General features: G+C 37.2%; 1 protein-coding gene across 4 annotated transcripts in view; it reads left to right on the forward strand.

Annotated features, from left to right (window-relative positions):
- Nucleotides 1-27,368, forward strand: part of Fhos (Formin homology 2 domain containing) — a 241,577-nt gene that overhangs the window by 185,554 nt on the left and 28,655 nt on the right. For all 4 annotated transcript variants that reach the window (XM_072022637.1, XM_072022646.1, XM_072022619.1 and 1 more), the window contains 8 exons: nt 6,934-7,447; nt 9,037-9,299; nt 12,329-12,460; nt 14,000-14,336; nt 15,071-15,701; nt 21,821-21,979; nt 23,043-23,225; nt 25,291-25,410. In XM_072022637.1, coding sequence (XP_071878738.1) covers nt 6,934-7,447; nt 9,037-9,299; nt 12,329-12,460; nt 14,000-14,336; nt 15,071-15,701; nt 21,821-21,979; nt 23,043-23,225; nt 25,291-25,410 — 2,339 coding nt within the window. The remainder of the gene's footprint in view (nt 1-6,933; nt 7,448-9,036; nt 9,300-12,328; nt 12,461-13,999; nt 14,337-15,070; nt 15,702-21,820; nt 21,980-23,042; nt 23,226-25,290; nt 25,411-27,368) is intronic.

A 27,368-nucleotide genomic window follows, 5' to 3' on the forward strand; every position in this document is an offset into this window, starting at 1 on the left:
TAAATGACGTTCCTCTTTTCTTATCCTTCCTTTTTTCTTTTTGTCGGTCGGGTGTCGCGTGAAACGCGAGACTGGAAGCGGTCGCGGAATTAAATTTTGCTAACGTGCCGTGTTTCTTATCGGCGGAATTTATGAGTGGCCACCCTGGACCGTGATAAATTTTCTTTCGAGATTATGCGCGTTTTCTTGCTCCTTGCGCCGGCACAGCTTGCGGAACAATTTCGATTTCGTGAATGGATCGTAAACGTCGTTCGTGTATTTATTCGAACCTGGTTCAATTAGCATCGGTTTTTAATTGGAGAACATAAAGACGGGTCCATGTTGCAGAAATCAACGGCAGTTCGAAAGAAAGTCAGTTCCGCTCGAAAATACTCTCGGCACCTGCTGAAAAATTTTCATCGACTGTAAGTTGGCTGTCTCGCTTTTCCACGGAGTTACTTCGATACGAATGCCCGATACGTTACGGAAGTTTCGTTTGAATTGCTAAACGTTTCAAGCGCTTATTACCGCACTGATCGTAACTGGTAATAAAGTCTGATGACTTTAGATTAGATTAGAACTTTAGATTATTTGCGGATAAATGCAATTCGTTATATGCGAATATCGCTCGAGCACTTACACCGTTCGTGCTGAAATCAGAAACGCATCCTCCGTTTTTTTATGTTAAACATATGTTTAATTTCGTGGTTTCGTAATTTTAATATACCGAGTAAATACGTGTACAACGCGATACAAACTTTTCGAGGAAAGGAATTTAATTTTATAATTGAAGAAATTCTTATTACAACATTCTGTTATATATGGATTCTTCATAAATCGCGAAATAATAATCGCAAAACTTTTAATGGCTCCTAATGATATTTCAAGTTTATTTCATTTTCTCTAGATGTGTTAACATTTGTGGACGAGAATTTATGTACAAAGTGTGTGCAGATCTCTATTGCCGTACATAAATTTATAGTACGTAAGGCATTTTGTTTGTCGTGTTTTTCGCAATTTGATAAATGTCCATTGAAGTTCGATTTTTGGATTTACGTGGGAAGAAAAGCCACTCTTTATAGTCGTACAAACTTCGTCTTTCGGTGTAGCACTAAACAGGCAGCCAACCGGTACTCCGAACTTCCTGATGTTTAATTTAACAGTCGCCCTACCGAAACTTTCGCCCGAACGAATTTCACGAGCTGCTTTTCATGCCATCGCGTACTCCGTTACAGCAGTGAACAAATCTAAATTTAATACCGTAGCTGGCCGCGAAAAAAAAAACAAAAGAAATGTGAAACCTACGAAATGAAAATTGAATTTTTATTGCGTACCGTATAGAAAAGTATATAATATTACCAGGGTAAAACTTTATGTTCATGCTGGAACATGTATTTGATAGTATTCGTTTCAGTACGCATAAAAGTAATATTATAATGTTATACACACTATACGAATCGACGATATCGATTGTTAATATTCTCTGCAAATTACATTCTGTACGATTTTATCGAAAAAATATTAAAATTTTATTATGTTATCGATAATGCTATACCACTGAAAGAACATCATAATTTAAGAAAAATGGAAAACTTGTTTCTCTGTTGAGACTTTTTAAATTTAGGAAATTGGTTCGCGGTGAATATTCAACAAGTAATTCTTTCAAATACGTACGGAGTTTTAGCAATGTTTTAACGTTATTAACTCAACGAAATTTGATTTACATGTCGTGTGCTTTACATTTTTAACAATTAAGAAAGAGGACTACTTTCTTAACAATTAGTATTGACTACTTTTTAAAAGGACAGTTATATTTATAATACACTGTTCAGAGCAATTAGAAGATCGTTTTCTGCGTCACTTTGATCGTTATACTCACTTTCGGGACATAAAACGTTTGAAATCACATATAATTTTATAACACAGAATATACATAACGTTTTACGAGGGACACGATCGATTTTCCGAAGAAACCTGAAAATTTATCAGTCAAGAACTCGTTCATTAGAGATCATTACAATTGACGGATAATTAGTTGAAAAAGTACGACGGGCCAAGTGGTATGAATGCCGAGTTCGAGCAATCGGTCAGAATAGATTAAAGGGAAATTACCGGCTGGCTGATCTTTCTACGGAAGAAAAGTTTCATTCGATCGACACAATAGTTCCATTATCCGACAGTTCACTAACGCATTTTCGCTGATTTAACCCATTTACATCGGAAAACGCGGTCAGTTGCCCAACACGAAGTGTCCTATGTAGTGGTAAATGTGCATTAGTTTCCATACGTTTACGAATCCATCAAAGATTACATTTGCAGCTGTGGATGATAATGGATTTCTTATAAAATTTACATACAGCAATTTGAAGATATTTCGAAATAATTGTTTCAAATAAGTTTTTATGTCTTTGTTTTAATACTTTTCAATATAATATGGTTAGCTGAGGATTATATTGATGCAATTCTGTCTACTACTATTCTTCAGAAAATAATAATTAAAGTTTATTATTATAAAGCGTTTCAAATTATTGTGTATATATAATAAAATTATGACTTAATTAATAATAAAATTAAAGGGGCTTGTAAGAATTTAAATACCTGACTAAATTCAAATTCTTATGATCTTAAATTATAATATACATGTTAATCCTTTAAGTGTTCACTGAAATAACAAAATGTAATTGAAAAAGACACTAATCGTGTTTATGATTTGGACTAGGGTATATATGTTTTACGTATAGTTTTATTTCTCTTATCACTCTTTTATTAATTCTCTGAACAATAACTTTTGTTTGGTTATCAACTACATTCGTATTTAATACAACAAATAAATCACCGTTTTTTTTTTTTGCTTTGATGGTGAAATTCCTACGATAAAAATCTCATTAAACATAGGTTTTATTCCCTGTGGAATGTTCAATAATTAAGTTATATGTTTTTGTTTGAGATCGAAAACAATATTAGCAGTAATATTGTTATATATTGGAAAAGTTAACCAGCGAAATATTTACGATATTGCTGTGAGTTCTTGTCTCTCTGTGGCTCTTCACTTAGTTGAATTACAACGTGAAACATCCTACTGTGCAGCCCGGAAAGAAATTAAAATCTCCGGATTTATACGAATTTTTCATTGTTGCAATTTAATATTTCATTCGGTGGCTTTATTGGTATACCAAGTTCTTTTCAATACAATCCAATTCAATCATAAAGCTGCAATAATATTTCTCATATTCTGTCGAAGGGAAGCGTTGCATAGAAACTGGAAAAATATACTGGAAAATAATCAAGAGTAGTTTATCTTGCAAACTTCTCATGTAATTACTTTCTAGGTTCATTTACATTGCTGTAGCGAACTGAGAAAATTCAACATTCAGTTTTATGCAGAATCAGCAGCTAAAGGATGGTTAAAACGAAAAGGAGCTGCACTAAAAGCGCATATCATCGTGTGTGTGAGCGTACTATTTTTTATTAATAAAGATAAAGTCGGTAGAGGACGTTATATAAATATGCCAATGCGAGACTTTATTTGGAAAATATTCTGAATATTTTGCATCGGTAAAATTAAAAAATCCCGCCCGAGGTGGACTGTGAGACTTTGATAATAACAGAGTTAAAAAATCATAAAGTCCAATGAGATCTTGGGATTTCAGAGATCTCAGGGCCGACGGAACTTTGACATTATGCGCACCGTGCATTTTACAATCTTGGCAATTTCAGAATCAAAGAGATTTTAGTGTCATCTGATTTTTAGGACCTTGGTGATTTGAAGACTTATGCAACATCTGCTGTTAGGTGAATCTAGTAATAATGCTGAATCTGGCAGTGATAATAATTTCGTTAATTTTATGGCCAAGACAAGTCCAAATGGAACAAACGACTATCGTCAAATTTTCTGTTAATCGATGTTCTCATAAATAATTGTTCTATCAATCAGCGTTCTCATAATTGTGATTCTATTGTGTCGTATTATAAATAAGTTGTATCCTACCATTTTTGATCGTAGTATTTTTTCAAATATTCCTATAATGTCAGAAAAGTGGACTCGACTATCGTTTTCAGTTTTCATTTTATTTACACACGTCATGTTCAGGATTATCAATGAAATTTAAAGTAACCGTTACATCGTGTGATAGGGGATATTCATTTCCTTCACTCGCAATATTTTTGCTACGTACATGAAATGTCGATATCTAATACGATACGTAGATACATAAATATCAGTGAGGAAAATCGAGTTCAGTATTTTATGAAAACATTGCGTTTCGAACGGGTATCGATACTTGCAACTAACAGAATAACGACGCGACCCGACGTCGGGACTCTATTTTCATAAAGTACAGTGCGCTCCTATCTCGTTTTGCACCTATCTTTCGTTTCCATTTTTCAAACGGAGCGGCGAAGCACGTAAACAAAGGAAAGGCTCCTTTTTCATGTCGCATCGTGTCCTGCGTTTACGATTTTGACATTTTTATAATTATTGTCGAATATTTGTATCACTCACTTTGTCAAAACTGATACATTTAAAACATTGACAGTAAATTCCGCACTAACTTTGTTCACAGTTATGAAATTTTATAGATATTCGACGTTTAAAACAAAATTCGAAAAAATTAATATTAATCTCCAGTCAATAATTATGTTTCCACGGTATTTAGGCAAATCATGTTATTTGTGTGCTAACTTTTTTTTCTCAATCTCATCGTTCTATAGATTTGAAAAAATCTGGGAAACAAATATCAATATCTCTGCTACATTATAAACAATTCGTCAAATCAGATATTTCATACCTCTTTCAATAAGAATAAAAATTCGAGAGTAAAATTCCGTTCGATCAAATAAGATTATTCTCGGTATCTGTAATATAACAACAGGAAATATACGATAGAAGCAAAATTATCGAAGAAATAGCAAATACTTGCCCATCGAGTAAACATTGCTTTGTCGTCGATAAGGCCACGATTAGCTGCGCTTCTATCACTTGTACACTTCGACAGAGAACTAGTTATACCACCATGACCCAATAATTAATTGTTGCACAGCAATGCACCGAGCTCAATTAGAACTCGTACTAGTTATACAGCAAGTAAATTACAACTTTTGACATGACCACGTAACGTTCGTTGCACGAGTTGATAATTTGTTCGCGGCTAGTTATTATTGTGTAATTTACCGGATTTCCGGCGCGACTACCTTCTATAACAGGTGGCGGGTAATTTTTGAACAGAATAGCAGTCGCGATCAATAACGAAGTAGATTTTAGTAATTCTAATTCTAATTTCGTTTAAGAAAAAAGGAGAATCACACCATGAGCCTTTGAAATTTTCCACTTCCTTTTTCATATGATTTTATCTCTATTTAGATTTTGCGATTAGTTGTGACTTATGAGCGATTAACGCCCGCTTTAGCGAGAGAAGTACACAATAATTCCAGAGTTCATACGAGACTTGGCGACTTAATGACGTAGAATCTTTATAAGTAAATTCGTGGATTTTGAGAAAATAGCAAGTATACTTGCATGATAATATGTACGACAAAACGTTTGATAAAACAGCAATGTTTTCTTTTCAAACATTGGAAGATAGTAAAATATACCGAAAGATATTTTAATTTTCAAGATTCTGAAACTTAAAATTTCTTTTTAATTACCCAATTTATTTACGTCGTAACTATAGTCTCAGGGATTATTATACATCAATATCCTTCGTATTAAAGTAAAAGTTTAAAAAAATATTTCTCTCCCACCATCATCTAAATAATTCGCCAAACTTTGCAAATATACGCTGCAAACTTGGCAACGACATGAACTAATTTCAAGTCGCTTGGAGGCACGCGTTAAACCGGTGGTAAACGTGGGCCGCGAAATCCGGTAGCACGAGTCAGGCGAAAAATCAATTTCGCGGACAACACGAGGCGTCGCCTGGCAAGTGGAAAAGAGAAAAATGACAAAAGTCGATCCGAACCGTTCGGAGATTGATGGATTTCATCCTGGCGGCCGCGAGAGTGGCGGCGGAGAATGCGACAAAAGCTTCTCATTGGATATTTGCATCGGCTGTCAGAGATGTGGCGATGCTTTCCCTGCGCTCCCGTCGAAAACCAAACAAAAAGGAGAAAAAAAAGGATTAACGTAAAAGGGGAAAATGGAAAGGGTGAGAGCGTGAGAAAGTTCCGTTGTTCTAGAAAACAAAAGACCTCTCCGTCGTCCTGAAGATTATGATTCATGCGAAATTGATGAACCGCGAACGACCTCGCGCGCGTGTATATTTAACTCGCGCGCAGGGTGCCAGATATTACGCGAGCGTTAGGGTCGCTCAGGCGAACCTTTGTTTCATTCATGAACTTTCCAATTTTTCGGACGAAAACCGCAGATGGAAAATGTACCGAAAGTTTGTTCGTTTATGGAATTGTTTTACGTTGAATATGGATTTGGCTGCAGGGACTAAAATTGTTTTCCGTATCGTGTTATGGGTTTTCATATAGGTATGTCGGGCCGTTTTGGGAAGGCTGTAGTTCTCCGTTGTTTCTGTAAATGTTTCGTTTTTGTTTGTTTGTATATCTGTAAAAGTAGGCATATTAATGGAATAATACGAGGCAACAAATTTTCAGCATTTTATTAGCACAAATGAGAAGAAAACTTGGGAGTGAATTTAATAAACAGATAGTTCAGTGGAAATTTATTTATTATAAGAATTTGATGTTGGATATTTGTCTATATAAGTTAGTTGTTCAATGATAAAAGACAAGAACTCTGATATTAAAAACGAATCGTTTGGTATTTAACTACTTGTATATCTCGGTACCTCTAAATAGAATTTACAAACGCGGAAACTAATTCAACTTTATCTTTAATTCTTCTCCGTTTGACACTTCTCCGTCATTCTCAAACAAACGTCCTTCTCTTTCAAATTCTTATACAAATATAAGCTAATTAACAGTTTTATGCTTTTAATCGTACAGCTCTCGGTCAGGTGATGCTCTATGTGGACGGCATGAATGGAGTGATGGAACACGGTCAGACGGTTCAGTGGTTATACACGTTAATAGCCAGCCGCTTCCGATTAGTGGTGAAGACTGCACTGAAGCTGTTGCTGGTATTCGTCGAATATGTGGAGACGAACAGTCTGCTGTTGGTCAGGGCCGTTAGATCGGTCGATACATCCAGGGGTATGATACCCTGGACGAACGTGATGAAGCTGCTGAAGGATTACGACGCCGCCGACACGGAATTACTGATCTACGCGACGACGTTGGTCAACAAGTGTTTGAACGGTATACCGGACCAGGATACTTATTACGATCAGGTGGACTGTTTGGAGGAGCAAGGGATCGAGGGCATCATCCAGAGGTACATGTCGAAGCAAGGCACCGATCTTGATCTACTCAGACAATTCCAGATCTACGAGGCCGTGCTGCATCACGAGGACGGGAACGATAGGGGCTCGCCTATTCGTCAGCTGGACGATAACATCAGGTATCGATTTGAAGCTTCGATCGCTTCGTTTGCCCTTCTCCCTTTAGCAATTTTGTTGATCTTGGTATGTAACGTGTTCTGGATAATACAGATAGAGAGAAATTTCATGTGGTCTAAGTTGGAAATTCCGGAGGATTATGTGCAGATAGAATCTTCGAAAGACCGAGTATGAAAATCTTAAGTGAACTTACTCGCTCATGTAATATATAGAACATAGTTTTTGAAGATAAAACGATCATGTTTCCAAAATATAACGGAATATCGAGTAAAAACAGTTGAACTCGCAATATATATAGTGGTAGAACTCTCGGATTATTCAGACAAAATCGCTTTCGCGGGCATGTATTTGGATTAGTGCCTAATCATCGTTTTACCGCAATAAATTTCAAGTTCCGTTTTATCCGAGCACGCTAACAAGTTGACCTTTATGACTCTCATAATTCTCGCATTAGCTCGCTCTTCTAGTTCTCATTTATTAATTCAATAACCGTACATCTACCTATTAAAGAATGGGATAGATTTGAGCCATTTATTTTAAAATTGTAATATTCTCAAGTCAATGCGTGTCATCTATCGTCCCTCTTAACGTATGAACGATCACGTTGTTATACCGAAATCCCTTGTTCCTATACGTGATAATAAATGACTCTTCTAAATGATCGATTGGTCATCGCGAGGTGGATGAAGCAAATTGAGAGCAAGGTATCCATCATTGTAGGTCGCGTTCGTGTGAAGAAGTCGGTTGTTCCAAAGTAGCCCCTAAACTAGAATACAATCACTAGATATATCGCATGTCCATAGTTGATTGAATGTTCAAACGCAGATAGGTATATTGCTTTGAATTCTCCAGTGAGTAAAAATTGTTCCATTTGATTCTATAGACTGTGCAGTCTGAATAATATTCTCAATTTTCACCCGTAGCGGAAACCGAGTGGCAAATATATTGTATTTAATGTTTTGTCCATTAACGTATAAATGAAAAATCATCGTATATAAATACAGTAAATAAATTAAATTTTCAAGAATACTCTTCGTCGATTCTGAATGGTATTTAATATCATTATTTTATACCTGGAAAATGGTATTTCATACACAAGATATTTTATACGCAACGTCTCAATATTAGTGTTTTAAAAAAATTATTTTTCCATAAAATGGCTTTACTTTAAAGCTTCGAAATCCAAATATATTACTCTGTTTAAATAACGTCACGACCAAAGAAGCTATTTCGACGAAAAAATCACAAAGTTGGAAAAAGATTATCAAATTATGCAGTTTTTCTGGTTAGATTATATCCCAATATACGTGCCACTTAAATTCGAACAGTGACTGGTAAATGTTTATTTTTCGTTTGGCATAACACCATGTAAATTGGCGAGTTACGACGATCAATATATTTCAAGTGGATTACGCAAATATCGCGACTCGTGTCGCCAATCAAGTAGTACGAATCAATGACTAAGCAATATGAACGTCAAAATAGAAACTCGCTCAAGATCCATCGTATAATATTTTTAATTTACGACACAACGTCGAAACATGAAAATCGTGAACATAATAATTCACTCTGAAACATTTTTCTCTCGCAGGAAAACGCTACGAAACCGGAAGTCCCTGGTGGATTCTCACGAACGGCGAAAATCCCGGCGACACTCGACGGGCACGTCTCCATTGTCGATGTCCTTGAACGCGCGCCTAAGTCCGCGGCTCAACCACTCGTTGGGTATAAGCTCACTGAACAACACGCTAAACTCAAGTTTGCCCGACGACGACGACGAGTCGAGCAGTTCTCAGAGTTCGCAGGGTCATCTCGGCGAAGTTCAATTGAATGGCAGCTACAAGGAGAACAAAGGTGAGACACCTTTTTTTCCTATTATTTTACGTTGACTTTCCCCTAGATCGGTGCTGACCATCGATAAGATATCTCACTTCGTTTTTATCTCTGTTTTCATGATAATATTCTATACCACTGACATTTCACGCGTCCTTTGTCTTTACGTATGTCTATCCTATTATCATATTTTTTTGTTTCTACGTGTATCATATATGTTACATACTTTTTACTTTATATTCCATTCAGTAGCATACGGATACTATATTTGATTACTTAACTGCACTTGCAGTCTGCACGTGCAGTATTTGTGCTAGTTAATTCGTCGTATTTTCCTACGTTGTTATCGTCTTTTGAAATCTTTCTGTTAAAAAATATTCGAAGAATAGAAAAATACGGTTGTAGGAAAATGATCCAAAGAGCCTAGCAATTTTAGATGCTATCCAATGCGATACAGCGATGTCGATACTTGTACGGGCTTATGACAGCTGCAGTAACGAATCGAAGAGATTGGAAGTTTCTTTAATTACACCAACGTAATCATTTCTTTCGTTCCATTTGTCCAAAAGCAATCAATTACGTTTTCAAGTTGTCCATATTTACGGTACAAAATTTGCGCAAAGATCACACAATGCTCTCAGCATTTTCTTCCAATTAAGCGTCAATAAGATTCACTACGAGTGAATAAGATACATTCTTAAAACATTCGATTTAACTAAGAACATTTGTTTTAATCTTGCCGCTTATTGTTTTATTTATCTCTTTAAATCTTTCTTCTGGAACGCCTAAAACCAAATCAACAGCCGCTTTTGTAATTATTTCCAAAAGCCTAGCAACTAAGATTCACATCATTAAATTGTGCAGTTCTGCACCCTTGCTAAAGATTATTTTTGTAGAACCATTTAATCTTCATTTGGCTATAAGTCAGAGCACAGACTAATCTTCATAATACCGTCTCTACCATGTTGGGAGTCTCTCTCCTGACAACTCTAACGCATTATTACCTAAAAAATCAAAAAATTTGACAAGGGTCATTTTCGTTACTAGTCTCTCAATTGGTCAGCATCGTTCCAGTATGATTTCTCCTTCTCTCTCTCTCTCTCTCTCTCCTCTCTCTCTCTCTCTCTCTCTCTTTCTCTCTGTTATCCCGAATGAAACACATTTTCACTTTCGTTTGGCGTGTACACGCATACGGGTAGTCGATGTACGTCGCAAATCCGCTCGTTAACGATTCGACCGCGCGATGAATACGAACTTCGACGCCCACGAGCGGCGATTTCCGCGTTAACGGATCGTCCCTCTCTCGGGAGAGAGACCTTGCGGTTTTCAGTTCCCCCGTGCGTTTCGTTGCGGATGCAGCACGCGGCGAATGCGAACTGCACGCCAGAGACCGAGCGAAAAGCGTAGTTTCGCTCGAAGGGGGCCGTGATTGAGCACGTTTAGATCGTCGCATCGTCGCGGAAAACGACTAGTACGGATCCACGCCGATCGGGTCAAGTACGCCGCGTGAACTCGCTTCACCGGAAACGGAATGTCGATGTCGCGGCCATGAGTAATCGGCTGATTCAAACGGTTATGTTTTCACCGTTTTCATCGTTTTGTGTGCACGTTTATCGCTATTCCGAGGAAGTTGTCTTCTAACGCGTCCTATATCGATACAACGTATTTATTACATTTTTATAATTTTACTTTACCTTATTACGTTTCTATAACGTTTTATCACTTGCATTCGTTGCCGTTAGTAGAAGAAGGTTTAGCACTCTCGCTGCTACCGATGCATAAATTAGATTTTGTTAATTGTATTGAATTACAAAATTTCAATTCAATCGATGATCCAGAATTCTTGGGTTTTTCTTGTAAGTGCAAAAACATTTCCGATGAGGAAGATATTTACATTTATATGTAGCTTCTGAGGAAGGAAAAATAACGAGGGTGCTAAAGAAGGTATTAGATTGCTGCGTAAGTTGTATTTGTTCGATCTTCTTATACGAACGAGTTAAAAATCTATACATACAAACATCGTCTTTGTTATTTTTATTATTTTATTACTGAGAAGATATTTGCATAAAAAGGCACAAATGATCGAAGCAGGAACTGTAGTAACATTATACGAAGTGAAATCGGTACAGTAAAGCATTTTTATTCGGCATTCACAATTGGTGTAGGTGTTACGAGTGTTTGAACCTGATATTATTGATTTGTAAAGTTCTGTAGAGAAGATAGCAATCTTGAAGACGATACTGGAGGAGGACATCGGACAATGATTAATAGCGTTGAAATAATCTGGTCGATCGAAAAAATTCTGCCATTCGCCATTTGTAAGATTGCATCGAAGCTTGGAATTCACAGTTGAAACGTTGTGATTTATCTTCGTAAAGAATGATTTGCATCAAGACTGTCAAGAATGTATATGAGTAGGCAATATTTCCATCCGCGTTTATCTTTATTATGCTTCAACTTCATCCACAATTTTCGAACTAAAAATTGTCACTCGTACCACTTTCTCTCTAAGCGGCTCGTATATCGCCGTTTATATAAACCACTAACGAGGAATGTTCTTCGTTATACAGAACTTACACGGCAATCGAATAAAATTCCACAGAACGGCAAAGTGAAACAGCGTTATTCGAACGTTCACAAAATTCTGCTTGAAATTTTCCAACCGATTCGTCGGCAGTAACGTGCATGGAATAATCGAGGATACGGTGTCGAGCGTCGCATCAACTATAGGGTCGGCGAAATAATTGATACACCGCGTATTTTTGGCGCGAGCTCGAACCGCGAAGAAATGACACGCGTGACGAGCAGAATTTATCGCGACTGTCGTCGAGGGACGTTTCGATTCGTATCGCGGCCGATAAATCAAAATGAAAGTTCGGCGGTAGTGTGATTCGACGCGAACGAAAACGATCGCGCGATAAGCGGTTCGGTGTCGCGTAACCACGCGCCTGGTAAATAGTAAATTATAGTTCGACGCGGAAAATGATCGGCCGCGTGTGTGTATTGGCGGCGAACGAGCCAGGAAAGAAGTGATTTATTGCGGCTTTCAGTGGACGTTGGCGTGACACCGGCGTTAAGACGTCGAAGGGAACGAGCTGAGAGGCAGAGGAGCTTTATCAGGGAGCAGCAAGAGGCCACGGCGACTATGCGAGCATCCGTGGTACCCTCGGACGATCAGGAAAGTCAGTAACAGATTATTATCGTTTCGATATTACCATTAATGGAGAAGTAATGAGAATTTCGTTTAACGTGTTCGCTTTATCGGATTTTCACGGTATACGAATTTGTTGTACGATAAAACGAATAATATTCGTATAAAAGTTTATGTCTCTATACTTTTATTGAAGTTTACGGGAGAATTTTTGCTTCTAGGAGGAAATTGATTTAATGAATGACTCGTTGATTATATAATAGCTAGGTAGATACAAAATTTAGCAAAAACATATGGAAGAGAAAATAATCTGATTGAGATTTTATGTGAATACATATCGTAGATTTTATATTTTAGACCATCGAACTTTTACATAACTCGTAAATATTTACCAAATTGAAATACAATTTGGTAATTTTTACGAGAGTCTTAAATATATTTTTAAGCTGACAGATTTTATTGGAAACTTATTATAATCGTAGGTTTTATAATGAAAGATAGGTTCCATGTCTTTCGTCGTAAAAGAATAGAGAATGTTAGAAAAATGCGAATTTGAGAGATTTCGAAACAAATGCAAGAAAGTTAAGAAAGATGTTATGAGGTTAGGTCAAGGTTACAAAGCCCAGTGTATCGACAGGAAGTAATCGATACACGCAATTTGTGAGATACGCTGCTATAATTCTGTTTTAAACGCTATATACTGACCAGTGTTATAACGATTAATTCTACGCACTTATAAAACAATAAAAATATCTAGATTCAGTTTTGTTCCTAATTTTATGTCTATCCAAAATTTGGGAAATATTATTAATTTTATTTCAATTAAAATTTCATTAAATACATATTATAATTGGAATTTTGTGTCAAAGATTATATTTGAAGAAATGGAAGGTATATTTTGATTAGTTATTAATTTATTTGCCTAGTTATTAATTTTGCTTCAATTACAATTTTATTACATACTATGATCGAGATTCTGTTCTTCAAAAACCTAATTTGAAGAAATAAATCACGTAGAATTTAACCGATAGTTTGGGAAATTGTTCATTTTCCGTTTAACAGAAAATAGTAGCAAGCGTTAACGAGTTATAAACGAGTCTTGGTATCGTTTTAACTCGTGAGAAACCCATGTTTTCAGTTGTGTAACTTTACCAGGCTTTTAAAGATGTTTGTGTATAGTTCTCATGGACTGTTTGAAGTTTCTCTCGACTAGTTTCTCGGGTGGTAGTTGGAGGATCAGTTTCTGTTTGCATTTTTAAGCGATCCTCGTCAAACCTAAGCTTTCGATTCTCTCCGCGTAACTCGGTGAACATCGATTCTCCAAATCTTCGAAGATTCCACTGTAGAAGCTTTCAAAACCTGTGATCTCTGACCTCGGAACAAAACAACGAAATTAGAACACGTTAGAATTGTAAAGAAATATACCTGTAAACAAGTTAACATAGTACGCGTATAGTCAAACTATTGTCTGTAATTCCAAGCAAATTATATAATAAAACCGTAATAAGCAACGTAGAGAGTAATAAGTTAATTAATTGGAAATAATTAAACGGCTTTTCGGTTGCTGAAGGTCCCTATGCGACGAACGGCCTGCGTTACACTAACGGCACGTCGTACGAAAGAAATGCGGACTCGCCGTCGAATAAGTTATCCAGGACAAACAGCAGGAAAGACTTGACGCCTCTGATGAATGCTGCGAACAAGCTTGACTCCGAGGAGAAGAAACCATGGTACGGCAAGAGCCCGGACGAGGGTGTCGAGTGCGACGAGGGTAATCACACCGACGAGGATGAGGATCGTCGAGTGGTTCTACAACTGAAGAGGGAAGGAACCGTCAAGGATCTCACACAAAAGCTGGCCGCTCAAAATCTTATACCGAGCAGCCCGGTCGAGGAGAAGGTTTCCAGGTAATTTCACTGTACGATACGTAGAAAAGATTAAGACTCGTTAAGGAAACACTGTTCGTACGTTTCGCTTTAAGATGGATCAGAGTCCATGATTTCTTCTTTCTCCTATCAGGGAGATAAATATCGTTTTGTTAACATCTTCCTGAATACTATAGATCCATATTGAAATTAGGTCTATGTACATAAATTAGAATTAAAACTTTTCAAAGTTTATTTCGAGGTTTATTCGATTTGCCATTTTATCTCGCGGACGCTTGTTTCAAAAGGATCCTGAATCAAAATTTCGAGTCTGATTAAAAATTAATATACGAACAGAAGGGTCAAGTATTTAATACATTAATCCTTGCGAGTCTAGTGGAACAATACGTCCCAAGATAACTTTTAGAAAGATTGCTAGGTTGTTATAATCTTTCTGGCATTAGCGAAATCTCTTGGTATATACGATAATAAACGGGATTATATATTCTGTTTCAAAGATTATACTTAACCCATCTTTTCTTTCAAACTTCAGTGAACTACCATTGACGTTATTCCATTATCGGTGGTCCCTTCTAAAAGAAAAACACATCTTTAAATAGCGCAACCTACAGACGTCTTAAAACATAACGTCCGCATTCGATAAAAAAAGAGAACAAGTGGAACTCGATCTTCTCGACGTTTCAAGCCTCACCACCTAACGTATCCCCAGAATTCAAACCCTTCGTCAAAGCAATGTTCTTCTTCTTCGCCCTCAGGATAGGGGACATGAGCGGTCTGATCTCGAAGGCGAAGGAGGGTCTGGCGAAGTCCAAGTCAAAAGCGGACGTGCTGAAGTCTCCTACCGGCGACAGCCTGCCGAAACTGCAAGAAGCAAAGAAATCCGAGAACGAGCTGCATTGGGAGGAGTTGGTTAAGAAACTGAAGCGGCCACTCGAACTCTGCGACCTCGACTTCACCGATCTGAATTCCGACGACGAAGTTGACGTTCTTGGACCTGTGAACGTGACCAACGGCGTACCACCGCCACCACCGCCCATGGTTCCGACTCCTGGTGGCATACGGGCACCACCGCCACCACCTCTAGGGGCGAGGCTACCGCCACCCGTACCGCAAGCGCCTCCACCGTTGTTCGGCGTGAATCTCAAGTCGCCGAGGTCACCGACCGCGGTCGACTCCAACAACGCTCCAAAGAGTCCACTGCCGACCTTCACTAAGAAGAGTAAAAAGACGGTGAAGCTGTTCTGGAAGGAGGTCAGGGATGACCCCATTATACTGTCGAGGCTCGACAAAAACAAAATGATATGGGACGAGCTGTCGCCAGTACCTGTTGACACGCAGAAGCTCGAACACCTGTTCGAGAGCCGCGCTAAGGATCTCATCACGAAGGTGAGCAGCTCTCGTTCTTTGAGCTTCGTCGTTGCTCTTTTCTGGGAGAGCTTGTTTCCTGCGGGTACGGCTATCTATACGGGAGTTTCCCTCTGGGGAGATCTTATATTTCTTCCTCGCGTCGGTCTTTCATATGTATGTAGAGTGATTCGCGACAGTATTTGGACACTTGTCATAAAGAACTTTTAGGAATATAATGCGTGGTTTATACAAAACTTCTTGGAACCTTAGTAGCTGAACGTGTTTTGTATAACTCACGTAACATGTTCATGAAAAGTTTCCAGAAGTGTTCAAATACTTTCGATACTGTGCTTCGAATATTAGAACGGCTTGCGGACGTCTCGTGGGCTCTGCAGTTCTAGAAGTACGTATAATGAAGATGCTACTTTCGAAATAAAAGAGGAAAATAAATATGGAAGTGTAAGTAAGCGCACGACCGAACTGTCGCGAATTAGAAAATAAATTTAGCGCTAGATGTAAGATCTTTTCGTGGCAACAATTTGTCTATGATTTAACATGGAAATGGTCAGTGTATCTTACCTGTGTATATTCTTGTTTGTTGTATGTATAGAACAATTTTGTTGGTGAATACTAAACAAAACAAAGGATTAACACAGTGTAACTATAATAACATTACAAGGATTTTAGCGAGACACGCGTTACTCTTAAATCAATTGAGCCTCTCGTTCGCTTTGAAATCTGTCAGGCCAAACATACTATATGCAAAAAAAAAAAAAAGACAATACTAGTTCACAGCAAGCGGTTTCCACCAATACAAAGCGACTGGGAAAAAAGAGAGCCTTTTCAACCTTCCAACTGAGCACTATCGAAACTGATGTGCCGAATCCCCCTTCTGCCAACAAAAAGTAATTGAATTTCCATCGAGCTTCATAACTTCGCCATTTTCAACAATACCTTCTATACGGTTTATTTTCGTTATTTCTGTCGACGAAAAGCTGCGGCATCGTCCTTCTAGTTCGCGGTTCCACAAAATTCCACCGCGCCACGCCATCAGACAGGAAATTTAATTACCGCGCGGGTATTCGATGGAAAAAGCGACACCTTTCCGACGTCCCATGAATCTTCTTGCTTTTTCGTTTCGTTCCTGCCGTTGTCCCGACGAGAGGAAGCGAACGTTGCCCGACGTCGACGATGTTAATCATTCCCTGACGCCTGATTCTTGAGGCACACGTGGTGAACGGTGAACGTTCAGCATCCGGTTCGCTTGTCTCTACCGCGAGAAGCTTTTCATCGCGCAGAAATTCCACAGGCAACCTATGCACAATCCAAAATACACAAAGCTACGTGGTTGGTTAACCGGCTGCTTCTGCCACCGTTAAAGGGGATGAATCCTTTGAAGTAGCGAAGTCAGACAGTTTTTGGGCTACTTGATTCTCGATTTTGATGATTTTCTCTTGGAAATTCGTTGATCTGTGCGTTGTTTTCCAAAATATCTTTAACGCGTGTAAAATTGAAACAATTGAGCTAGTAAACGTAACTGTTTCTCTTATTTCCTACGTCTCTTATCTTAGTAATTTTTTAGCAATTACCAATTTTGATAGCTATTCACTGTTACGATATTATATCGGATCAATATCAATACAAAATATCGGAACATTATACGTAACTTGCATTTTACAGATTTTTATTTTGAAAGATAAAAGTCAGAGTCACGGTTGAAACTAAATTTTGTCGAATCATGACCATAAGTTTAAGCTACAACCAGACACGATATTATAAAGTGACGTATTAAAAAACAACTAACTCAAGAACTATCTTTCGCAACTAAATTCTCCGCCACTCGTTTACAAGATTTTCAAGTGCACTTGCCTAAAAATGCAATCTTTTATTCTCACCCGAGAATTCATTTAATTCGTGGCCGTTGTTTTAATTAGCAAACATTTGCCGAAATTTTCATCCGGCCATTATCCAATCCGGAGAAACTTTCTCTCCGTTCCCCATACGCCAGTAATTATTGTCTCGTTAACCTCTAGTCGAGAATTCTTCTTTTATTTTCTTCCTTTTTTTCAAACAGTTTCTTTCCAGATATTTTTGAATAAAGAGCACCTACTAACCACGGAGCCAACCGTTAACTACAGTGGAGGAACGTTTCGGTCGGAATAGAGCGCTGCGAATTGCATTAAATACACAGTTCTTCCTCGTTTTTTCTCGACCTCTTTCGTACGTGTCTCGGCGATAACGGAAGGAATTAAAGGCTTGGTGAACTCCGTTCGGCTTCTCTTTTTTCGTCTTCCTTTGGGCGTTAAAATCACAGGGCACCGTTCAAACCGTGGCGTTTAGACGTTTGAACGCGTTCACGGACCACGTGCTTTAAAGAGAATTTTAAAGAATCAAGAATAGTTAGTTATTGTGTGGAGAAACGTACGATGTATTTGGTTCGACTGTGCTACTTAAATGTAATTAGAAAATCTCGTCGTTTGTTAACGAATCGAGTATCTTTATAGTATTCAATTTATACAATACATATAATTAACATATTTAACTATTTCAACTATCCTTCGTCGTTACTCGAGTAAAAGAGACGTGTGATCTAGGAAAAGCATCTTCTTGTTATGCTTTAAACCCGTTGTTTGTTATAATATGCTTGTACGTTCTAAGATAAAGACTTTAAATACTTGGATACACGTGTCATTTTTAAAAGGAGGTAAACAAAAATTTCATTTATGAAAATGAATTCTATAGTAGCATTTAATAACGCCAGTTCTTTGAAGCTTCTCTCTTTATTCGTTGACAATAAAGTCATAAATCTTGCTATAAGAAGGAAGCAAGTATACCACTGCACTTGTTAAACGTTACAATCTAGCACAAACGAAACTGCTGCAACAGAATATAACAATCTACCTTTTACACAAAACTATTTACGCGTGTGTATCATTAAAAGTGTATCATTTAGTTTCTTCCTTCATATATTTTGTATATCCATATGTGACATCTCACGATATAAATATCTGTCTCTTATTTATGCTCGTAGAATATAGCAACAAAGTTTAATCGGAGAAAACTGGGACAATGTCTATAATACTGCATTCTATTTTCATTTCATTCATTATAACATAACGTAGTAGGCACATCTTTGCATCTTTAGCGCCATGTCGATCCCACCGAAGATAGTTACACTCTCTACCAACGTTTAACTATCTGGTGGACAGATAACGCGACAGGGATCCCGTTTCGGCTTCTCCGGATGCCTTTGACACGGATTACGCGTTTAATCCGGCACCGTTTGCAGTAGAGTTACTCTCTGCCGGTCCTTTAAACCGCTTTACCCTAAACGGCTTTATTTTCGATCGCGTACGGAGCAACAGAACAGAACCGAGACTGGCTGTCTGTCGCGGTGTCGCGGAATCCTCGTATCTCTCGATCCCTACGGTAGCTTTCGTGTTTTACCAAGCAAAAGGCAGATACAAAAAGAAGGTTTGGCGAAACTTTAAGGAAATAAAAATCCCGTTGCGCGTTTGTACTTCCTTCTCACCCTTCCTCGCCTTTCATTCGCCGTTTTCACGCGTGTTTTTCGTTCGATTTGCCGACTTTATAGACAGAGCTTGTTGCTGTAAGTTGTATTCTGATACGACGACAGTTCTCGATCTTTGTTCCTCTTTCTTCTGTATTAAAATCGATCGTTCGACGAATCGCTACGAAGAGACGATCTTGCGGTATATTGTACATTTTACATTATTTATCAAATTTTTCCTCGTGGAAAGCCTCGTGGAAATTCTTCTCGACGATCACCGAAAGATTCCACGCGAACGACACGGCCGTCGCTAATTGCTGACGTAATTACATTCCGGGTTTATCAGCTTTGCCCGACCGCGTTCAACGTTTTGAATCGCATCGCGAGCCAATGGACACGCACCGCGCCGACATAATGTGATCCGCCGCTTCTTCAGACGCCTCCGTTCCGTTCCTTCCATCCTTTTCTTTCGTCGTGCTTTCTCCGAGCCTTTCCTTTTTGCCAGCCCGACTCTTTTGAACCTTTACATCCACCTCGCGGAATCCGGCAATAATTAGTGCCGGATAAAGGGTCCGTCGAGGCTTCCGTAAAGACGAACGAGACAGAATGAAGGACAGCTTTGAAAAAGGAGATATGAATCGGGAAAAATTATAGGACGTTGAAAGCTTAAGAAAATAGACGTTTGATAGATTAGGCGGGAAGATTTTGGATATGATTTACTGGATTAACTGTTCCTTCTCTGTTTTAATTTTATGGAAGTGATTTAATGAAGCTCGATGGACATAAATGTGTTCGTCGATAAGGAAGTGTTAGCGAACACGTTGGCTGCCAAGCGAATTTTACATGTCTGGCATTGGTTATTACCCGTAAACCTCATGACGTTACTGACAAGTTCGCGTAATGCCAATCGCTCTTGACCTTTTCATGGCGTTCAACGCGTTAAGTAATGGTAATTTCCTTGGAAATAACCATTTATTCTAAAGCGGTTATTTCTTTGATAATTGAAGTTTCTGGTAAATCGTTTTCCGTTGTTGATGATGGCTGGAATTTGCAGAAACACAAGTTGCACTTTTATGAATTATGAACGTCTATATGAATTATTTCAGGCAGTTATTCATAAAGATAAAATTCTTTCACCACGAATGGAACAATGGAACAAGTATGAAACGAAATTACGTTACTTACGAACTCGTGGTAAGAATGCATTACTAACTGAAATTCTTGTCAATATTTCTTATAAAGATCGACGAAGTTAAAAGACACTATAAAGATTATTCTAGTTAACAGAGATCGATTATCTGGAAAATTGATATTCGCTTTAAATTTTGATAAAGAGTGTTCCATTTTTTAATTTCTACGGTTAAATTGTAAGCACCGAGGTCATACATCCCAATGATTTGCTGTGAAAAGAGGGAGAAGTTGCTCATAAAAAATAATAACTGCGATCACGCTGCGTTCTATCTTCATGTTACATCATGTTAAACGCGCGCTTGCCACAAGCGATTTCACGAGACGATCATGCACACGAATGGTTACAATCTTGGTACAATATAATATTACAGGCTCCATTAGTCTAATGAGAAGTAACTTTAACAATAACACGTCGTAAATTAATACCGTTCGCAACAGTAACGAAATCTCGTGATAACGATCGCGCGTGATGATGATAATAATAATAATAATAATAATAATAATAATAATAATAATAATAATAATAATACGGTGAATAGTGGTTGGGTGGTGGTGATGGTGGTTTAATGCAATACGACTAATCTTTTCTTGTATTATTTGCAATATTCTTGGTGCTCGCACGAAAAATGAACGAAATGGCATGCTGGAATTTTACAGGAGGTGAGTCCTAATTTCTTAACTTCACTTAACGCCGGTTTTTGCTAACTCCAAACTTCGTTTCTACGCGCTTTTTCATTTTTCTCCGCGTTTCCTACCATTTTCTTCGTTTTCTCTTCCTTTTTATTTTCTTTTTAATTTACGCTTGGTACTAATGAACGCGGTAATGTAAATTCATTTACACATTACTCCGATCGAATCAGTGAAATAAAATTATCCATTGTGTGTATGCTGGTACTTTAATTCTGTGCAGATTGTTAATTGCTAATTGGCTTTCCTTGAAGGGGTATTTCAAGTGATTAATCTCGGCGCGGTAGCTATTGCATCGCCTCGTCTCTGCTAATTATAACGCTCTTTTTTGATTTCTCTTCGCCCTGTATTTCACCTCTGTTTATCCTTCGGCGTAATTTACAGCGGTAACGTAACAGTAACCGGTGGTGTTTGCTTTGAACTCGTTCTACTAATTCCGTTTCCGCTGACGGTGTACGATATTTTTATATTTTACCGATTGATCAGCATCAAATACGTTTTCAGCGCATTTTCATCCACCTGCGCGCTTCTCTTTCCCTTTCCTTAGCGAGCAAATATTTGACCTGCACTTGATTGTTAATATTATAAAATTTCAGCTGGAAATCGTGTCTCTCCTTTATTCCGTCCAAAACCATTACGTGCACGGTGTTTAATTAGATTTTATGATTTTTGAGTGTTCAGACATGACCATCGAACGTCTTTTAAGTTGTAGCAACGCGAGCATTATTCTTTACCAGTGGCTAATTTCTTCATTTTTGTCGTCGAATAGAAACAACAAGAGATGAACAAAAACAAGGAGATCATCGTGTTGGACCATAAACGATCAAACGCCATCAATATCGGCATGACCAAGTTGCCTCCACCAAGATCTATTAAAACCGCGATCTTGAAAATGGACGCAACAATTATGAACAGAGAGGGTATCGAGGTAAGGTCGCGTGATTTATTTCTTTTCCTTTTTTTTTTTTTTTTAGTTTCTTCTCATTAATTTTATTTAATGAACGTTTGCGGTATTTGCAATAGTTTTAGTATCTCGTTCTTTCACGTTTCGAACGCGCATTACGTTCAAATAATATGATAAACAATGGAGAACATACAGGATACCGATCCCTGTTAGTGTGACATTAAGCCAAATTGATCATTAGTAGATTTCTTTTTATTACAAGATTTTTCAAGTTACACGAATTAATATTTCATAATTTCGAATGAAAATAAGTAAAAGAAATTTTATCATAGGCTTAATAGTATTCCGTTCTATCAAGCATGGATCGAAATATTAGAGATTATTGTCAGAGATTGGTTTCAGAGTGTTTGCAATTATGAGAAGATAGTAGATAAAATACGCTTGGAAACGACCTCTGAAGCGTTCTATACGGTATCTAGTACAATTAACTCGATATAATTCGATCTGAATCGATTCAAACAGGCATGATCATTACATTCGATTCGCTATCATTTCACGAATCTAATCTTTAATAAACATTAATAGATATTTATTAATTTATAGATTTGTATATATTAAAATTCAATATAGTAATTTTTAGTAAATTATCTGCACGGTCTTATTTATAAATAATTTATTTTCTTCGTAAGAATGTTTCGTTCTTGTTGAGTTACGTTCGAATAAGTTACACGAACAAAATAATATAAGCTATTTTCTCTATAAGAATATTATTACTTATGCGAAGAGTAATTTATTTGAAAATATTATATGGTATTTTGTGCAAATCGAAAGTATTTTAACATTTCCCCATTGATTTCTTAATTTTTTCCTCGAAATGAAATGTACTTCAGAATCCCGATTTCGTTAAAAATCTCCTTTAAAATTATGACTGTAAAAGTCAAAATTCTTGGTTCACGGTCGACCCTGTGATTCAGTTGAAACACACGTACGTTCTTTTTTCGATGGTTTTTCTAATTTCTCTAATTTCCTGTTCATTTCTCTTCTTCGTTCGTTTCCTATCCTTTGTCCTCGGATCCATTCACGACAGAAACTCTTGACGATGCTGCCAACCGAGGAGGAGAGGTCCAGGATACAAGAGGCGCAGGCCGCCAATCCTGACCTACCTTTGGGATCGGCCGAGCAGTTTCTTCTAACTTTGGCCTCTATCTCGGAGTTGCCTGCCAGGCTGAAACTTTGGGCGTTCAAGTTGGACTTTGAGAATTCGGAGAAGGTGAGTCTTTCGAGTTTAACGACTGCTTATCGATGACCAAGTGGTTCGTTGGCTCATTCAGCTGCGAATCGGCATTCCTTCAATGATCAGGAATTTTCACATAAATTGGACATTTTGCATTTAAATTGATTCTATAAATAATATCATATTAAACAAATATCTAGAAAAAATGACAGACTATTAGAAATATACGAAATTAAAGATATACAATAATGTTTAGAAATGAAAAATATTGAAACTTAAACGTATAAATATAAAATTTTATTAACATACCGGTTGAAATCTTTGAAGATGATTGAATGGTATTCATTCATATAGGACATGGAACATCAATTTTGAAGAAAAAATAGGCTGTCGAAAATTAAGACGGAATTTAAAAATGTTGAACTTTAAGTACGTATAATTCCTTTTCCATATACAAAAATAAACCATAAGCAGTACCTTGATTTCTCAAACACCTCCGATATCATTTTGTGTTCTTTAAAAGCCCGCAGAAAAGATCTTCAATCTTATATGATAATTCATTTAAGGAGTTGATCTATTTTAAAACGATCATGCACTTAGAACGACGGAACCTACTAACGTCTATAAAAGATCCAACGAGCTCGTTAGCGTATTGAAAACACTCGACTTTAATGACAGGAATAATAAGAGATGCATAAGCAATGATTACCAAGGAGACAGGCTACTCGAAATACGGATCGGTTGATTATTGGTCTTCGGCTTGTCGAATCTAGTCGTGAGACGTACCGTAAATACGTTTCACCGTGAGAAACTGCATGACATTTCGAATGCAGATTCTATTAAGCATCGTCGAATACGAATGTCTGTAATGGCGTTCGAATTGGCCCGTTATTTCTCACGAATCTCGTCTCGAATTCCGCGGAGATAGTCGCGAGACCGCGACGAGGAAAAACGCCAGGTATGCGGGGAAGGAAGTCGCGGGGAACGTTCCTCGCATAATCACGTGATTTCTTCGCTGGGAACACGGCGAATTCCGATACACGATCGTGTGCCGCATCGAACGTGTGCGCCGCTTCCTTGAAAAGTAGCAGACTGACACCAGCCTGTGAAACGCCTTGACCGTGACAGAGCAAGAATTCTTTTTGTCTGTTAGTTCGCCACGTATTATTTCATATTCTCATTTTTCATATTTTAATTGTATTTTCTTTTCCCTTCTTTCTTTCTCTCGCTATTTTCGTTCTTTGTTTCGTTGAATGTATCTTTGATAACGCAAATGTCTAATTCATCTTTTATCAAGTTTTTTCTACTGTTGTCTAATGAAGCGTATGAGAAATTGTTCGTTGCTTTCGTAAAATTTGTTCAATTTTTTTTTTTTTTTAATCTCTTGCGCGACTCCTTTTAATGCAGGTATTGTTAAATTTGATTCGATTTTTAGAAATTCAATCTTTGCTGAAACAGATAACCACAATAGTATTTGTCTGTATTGCGTGTTATTAATAAAGGTTATATTATAAAATTATCAAATTATCGAGAAAAATATTTCATGGGAAGAAATATATCTGATAGAATCTTGTAGTTCTTTCAAAATTCACCTGATTGTCAAATCATACTTATAACCACATTATATGTGTAACCATCGGTAGAGGATCAAGATCGATGTCACATTTCTATATTAATATCATAAATCCTTTGAGTTTTTAATATCATAATTCAATGATACTTTTGAATCTTTCTCACAATGATTTCCAACTGCATGTGAATTCTTACGGGTGATCAATTTCCTTCTTTCATAACAGAGAATTACTCTGTTTTTTGTAATTTCTCACCTTGCATCCCAAATACAACACATACCTTTACATATTTAACAAGTATTACGCGCACCTTACTTCTATTATTACCCTTCCAAAAAGAGAAAAAAGAAAACGCAAACACTCGTATATCACATTCGTGAAAAGAGAAAAAGGACCAAAAGATATGCAAGAAGCTTACGATTTGACGAATGCACAAAAATGGAACCGCAGACGAGCACAACGAACCAGCCAGCGTGCCAGAGAACTCGCGGCTCGAAAGAAATAATCGCGAACCACCTTTGTGACTTCAGGAAATTGCGGACCCTTTGATGGATCTGAAGCAAGGAATGGAGACCCTGCGAGTGAATAAAACGTTCCGCGGGATTCTGAGCACGCTCCTTTCGATCGGGATATTCCTCAACGGAAATGAGGTAGGTATTGAATGCCAGCCAAATGATATCCGCTTAATCCGTCAGTCGGAGTCAGTCGTTCGCGCCGAATCGATATCCATCAGCATCGATGATTTTCGTGTGATCGTTGTTCGATGATTTGGAAAAAGGGACGGGTATCGGTTTAAGCACTTTCCTTCGACCGATGCCATGTTCCTCGATACGAGCATCGTTGGTCAGTTGTCTAGATTTTGTTCTTTCACATCAGTGTTTATGGATGATGGTCGATGCACTTTGTAACTTCGTGCTGATATTACCAAGTTTACATAAGTTTTTCCTAGTTTATTATTTATTTATTATTACCTGAAATATGAAAGTTAGCATTCTTGGTTATGTTTATGTACTTCTGATGTGGACATTTAATTCCTTTAGAATTTCTTCTTGTTATCAATAGTAACACTTTTATTCCATTTCATTTACAATTTGCATTCTTATGCAGTTTGATAAATTATTATTTCAAGTAATCAATACAAATATTCAGCCAAATCATCCTTAAGTATTTGCTTCAAGCGATTATAATCGCAGATATGATATGAAACAATTCGTACGCACAATTTTACGCAAATACATCGATCTACGTTCGATGCACCCAAATATAAAAAGCAATAAATTTCAAAATTCAATGCTACAAACATATCGTTGCGATATCTACAAAAAAAAAAAAAAAAAAAAAAAGAAGAAAGGAGAAACGAGGTAAAAAATATTATTTGAAGTAGATAAACGATGCTTCTAGCCACACGAGGCCGTTTTCATGTTCCGGATAGCCAGGCATACGATATGAAATGTAAAAATGGAGCATTCGCACGAATATTCGTGACGAATACTTTGCGATTCTATTTCGATCTTGGACAATTTCTTTTCACTCGTCATCGTTTGCTTCCGTTCGAATATATTAAAACCGTGGTTCTTCGAATGGTGCACTAATCATTTCCTTATCAGCCGCTCTCGAGCGTGTTTTTACACGACACGCTCGATCATCGAAATTGTCGCGTGGCCCAGATATTTACCGCTCACGTGAATTCAACTTCTTCTCTCGCGTTTTACAGTGAATTAACGGGGGAAATTATGAGTGAAATGAAACTCGTAGCTCGAATTTAGGATCGTCGTGACGCAAATAATATGAATTTAATCGCGATAATATTAGCATGCAAATTCATAGAAAGTAGGTAATTTCAAATGCTATGCCGCGGATTAATGTCCATAAAGAAAGTATATTTATTCGCCAATTTTTCACTCATAAAGCTGAAACATTATACAATGGAACTTTACTTATCTAACTTGTCATTTATGTAAACGAACTTGCGGTGGTTTTGTTCTTTGTAATAGAATTTATATCATGCAATTTTATTTGTAAATAATACAAGATCGATAGACGAAATATAGATATAAAAACGTATAATATTGCGGCACGATTAAACTGATTTTTGAAAACCAATATGCAACAATAAAAATAGCTGATAATTTTGTTTTCTTCGAATTCTTCAATTAATTATTAAAATTAATTAATTACATTTCGTTCTGTAATCACAATCGTTCTACAATATTGTTACAATAAAATAGTAGTTACAAAAAGACTTTTCAAACTGATGAGAAATAATAGTATATATAATATGTAGCAGAACATATTGTTGCTAAACTTTTTAACATAGTGTGTATGAACGAAACATTACACCTAATTACAGGAATCAATGAACTTTTATCGTATTATACGTATATTTTATACTACAAAACTTCCGGAATTTTTCACACGTTTGTTTATCTACGTTTCATGGAGGAATATTATAGCTGCACCAAATATTCATACCATTGAAAAGGATATACATTTTTAATTAACGTACTCGTAAATTTTGTTTGATTCTACCTTAATAATATGTTACAGACGAATAACACCGGAACTTTTAAAAATTTCACAGTCAATCAGCAATTCGGATTCCAAAGAG

The sequence above is a fragment of the Bombus fervidus genome, chromosome 1, assembly GCF_041682495.2.
Source record: "Bombus fervidus isolate BK054 chromosome 1, iyBomFerv1, whole genome shotgun sequence".
Taxonomy (NCBI): Eukaryota; Metazoa; Arthropoda; class Insecta; order Hymenoptera; family Apidae; genus Bombus; species Bombus fervidus.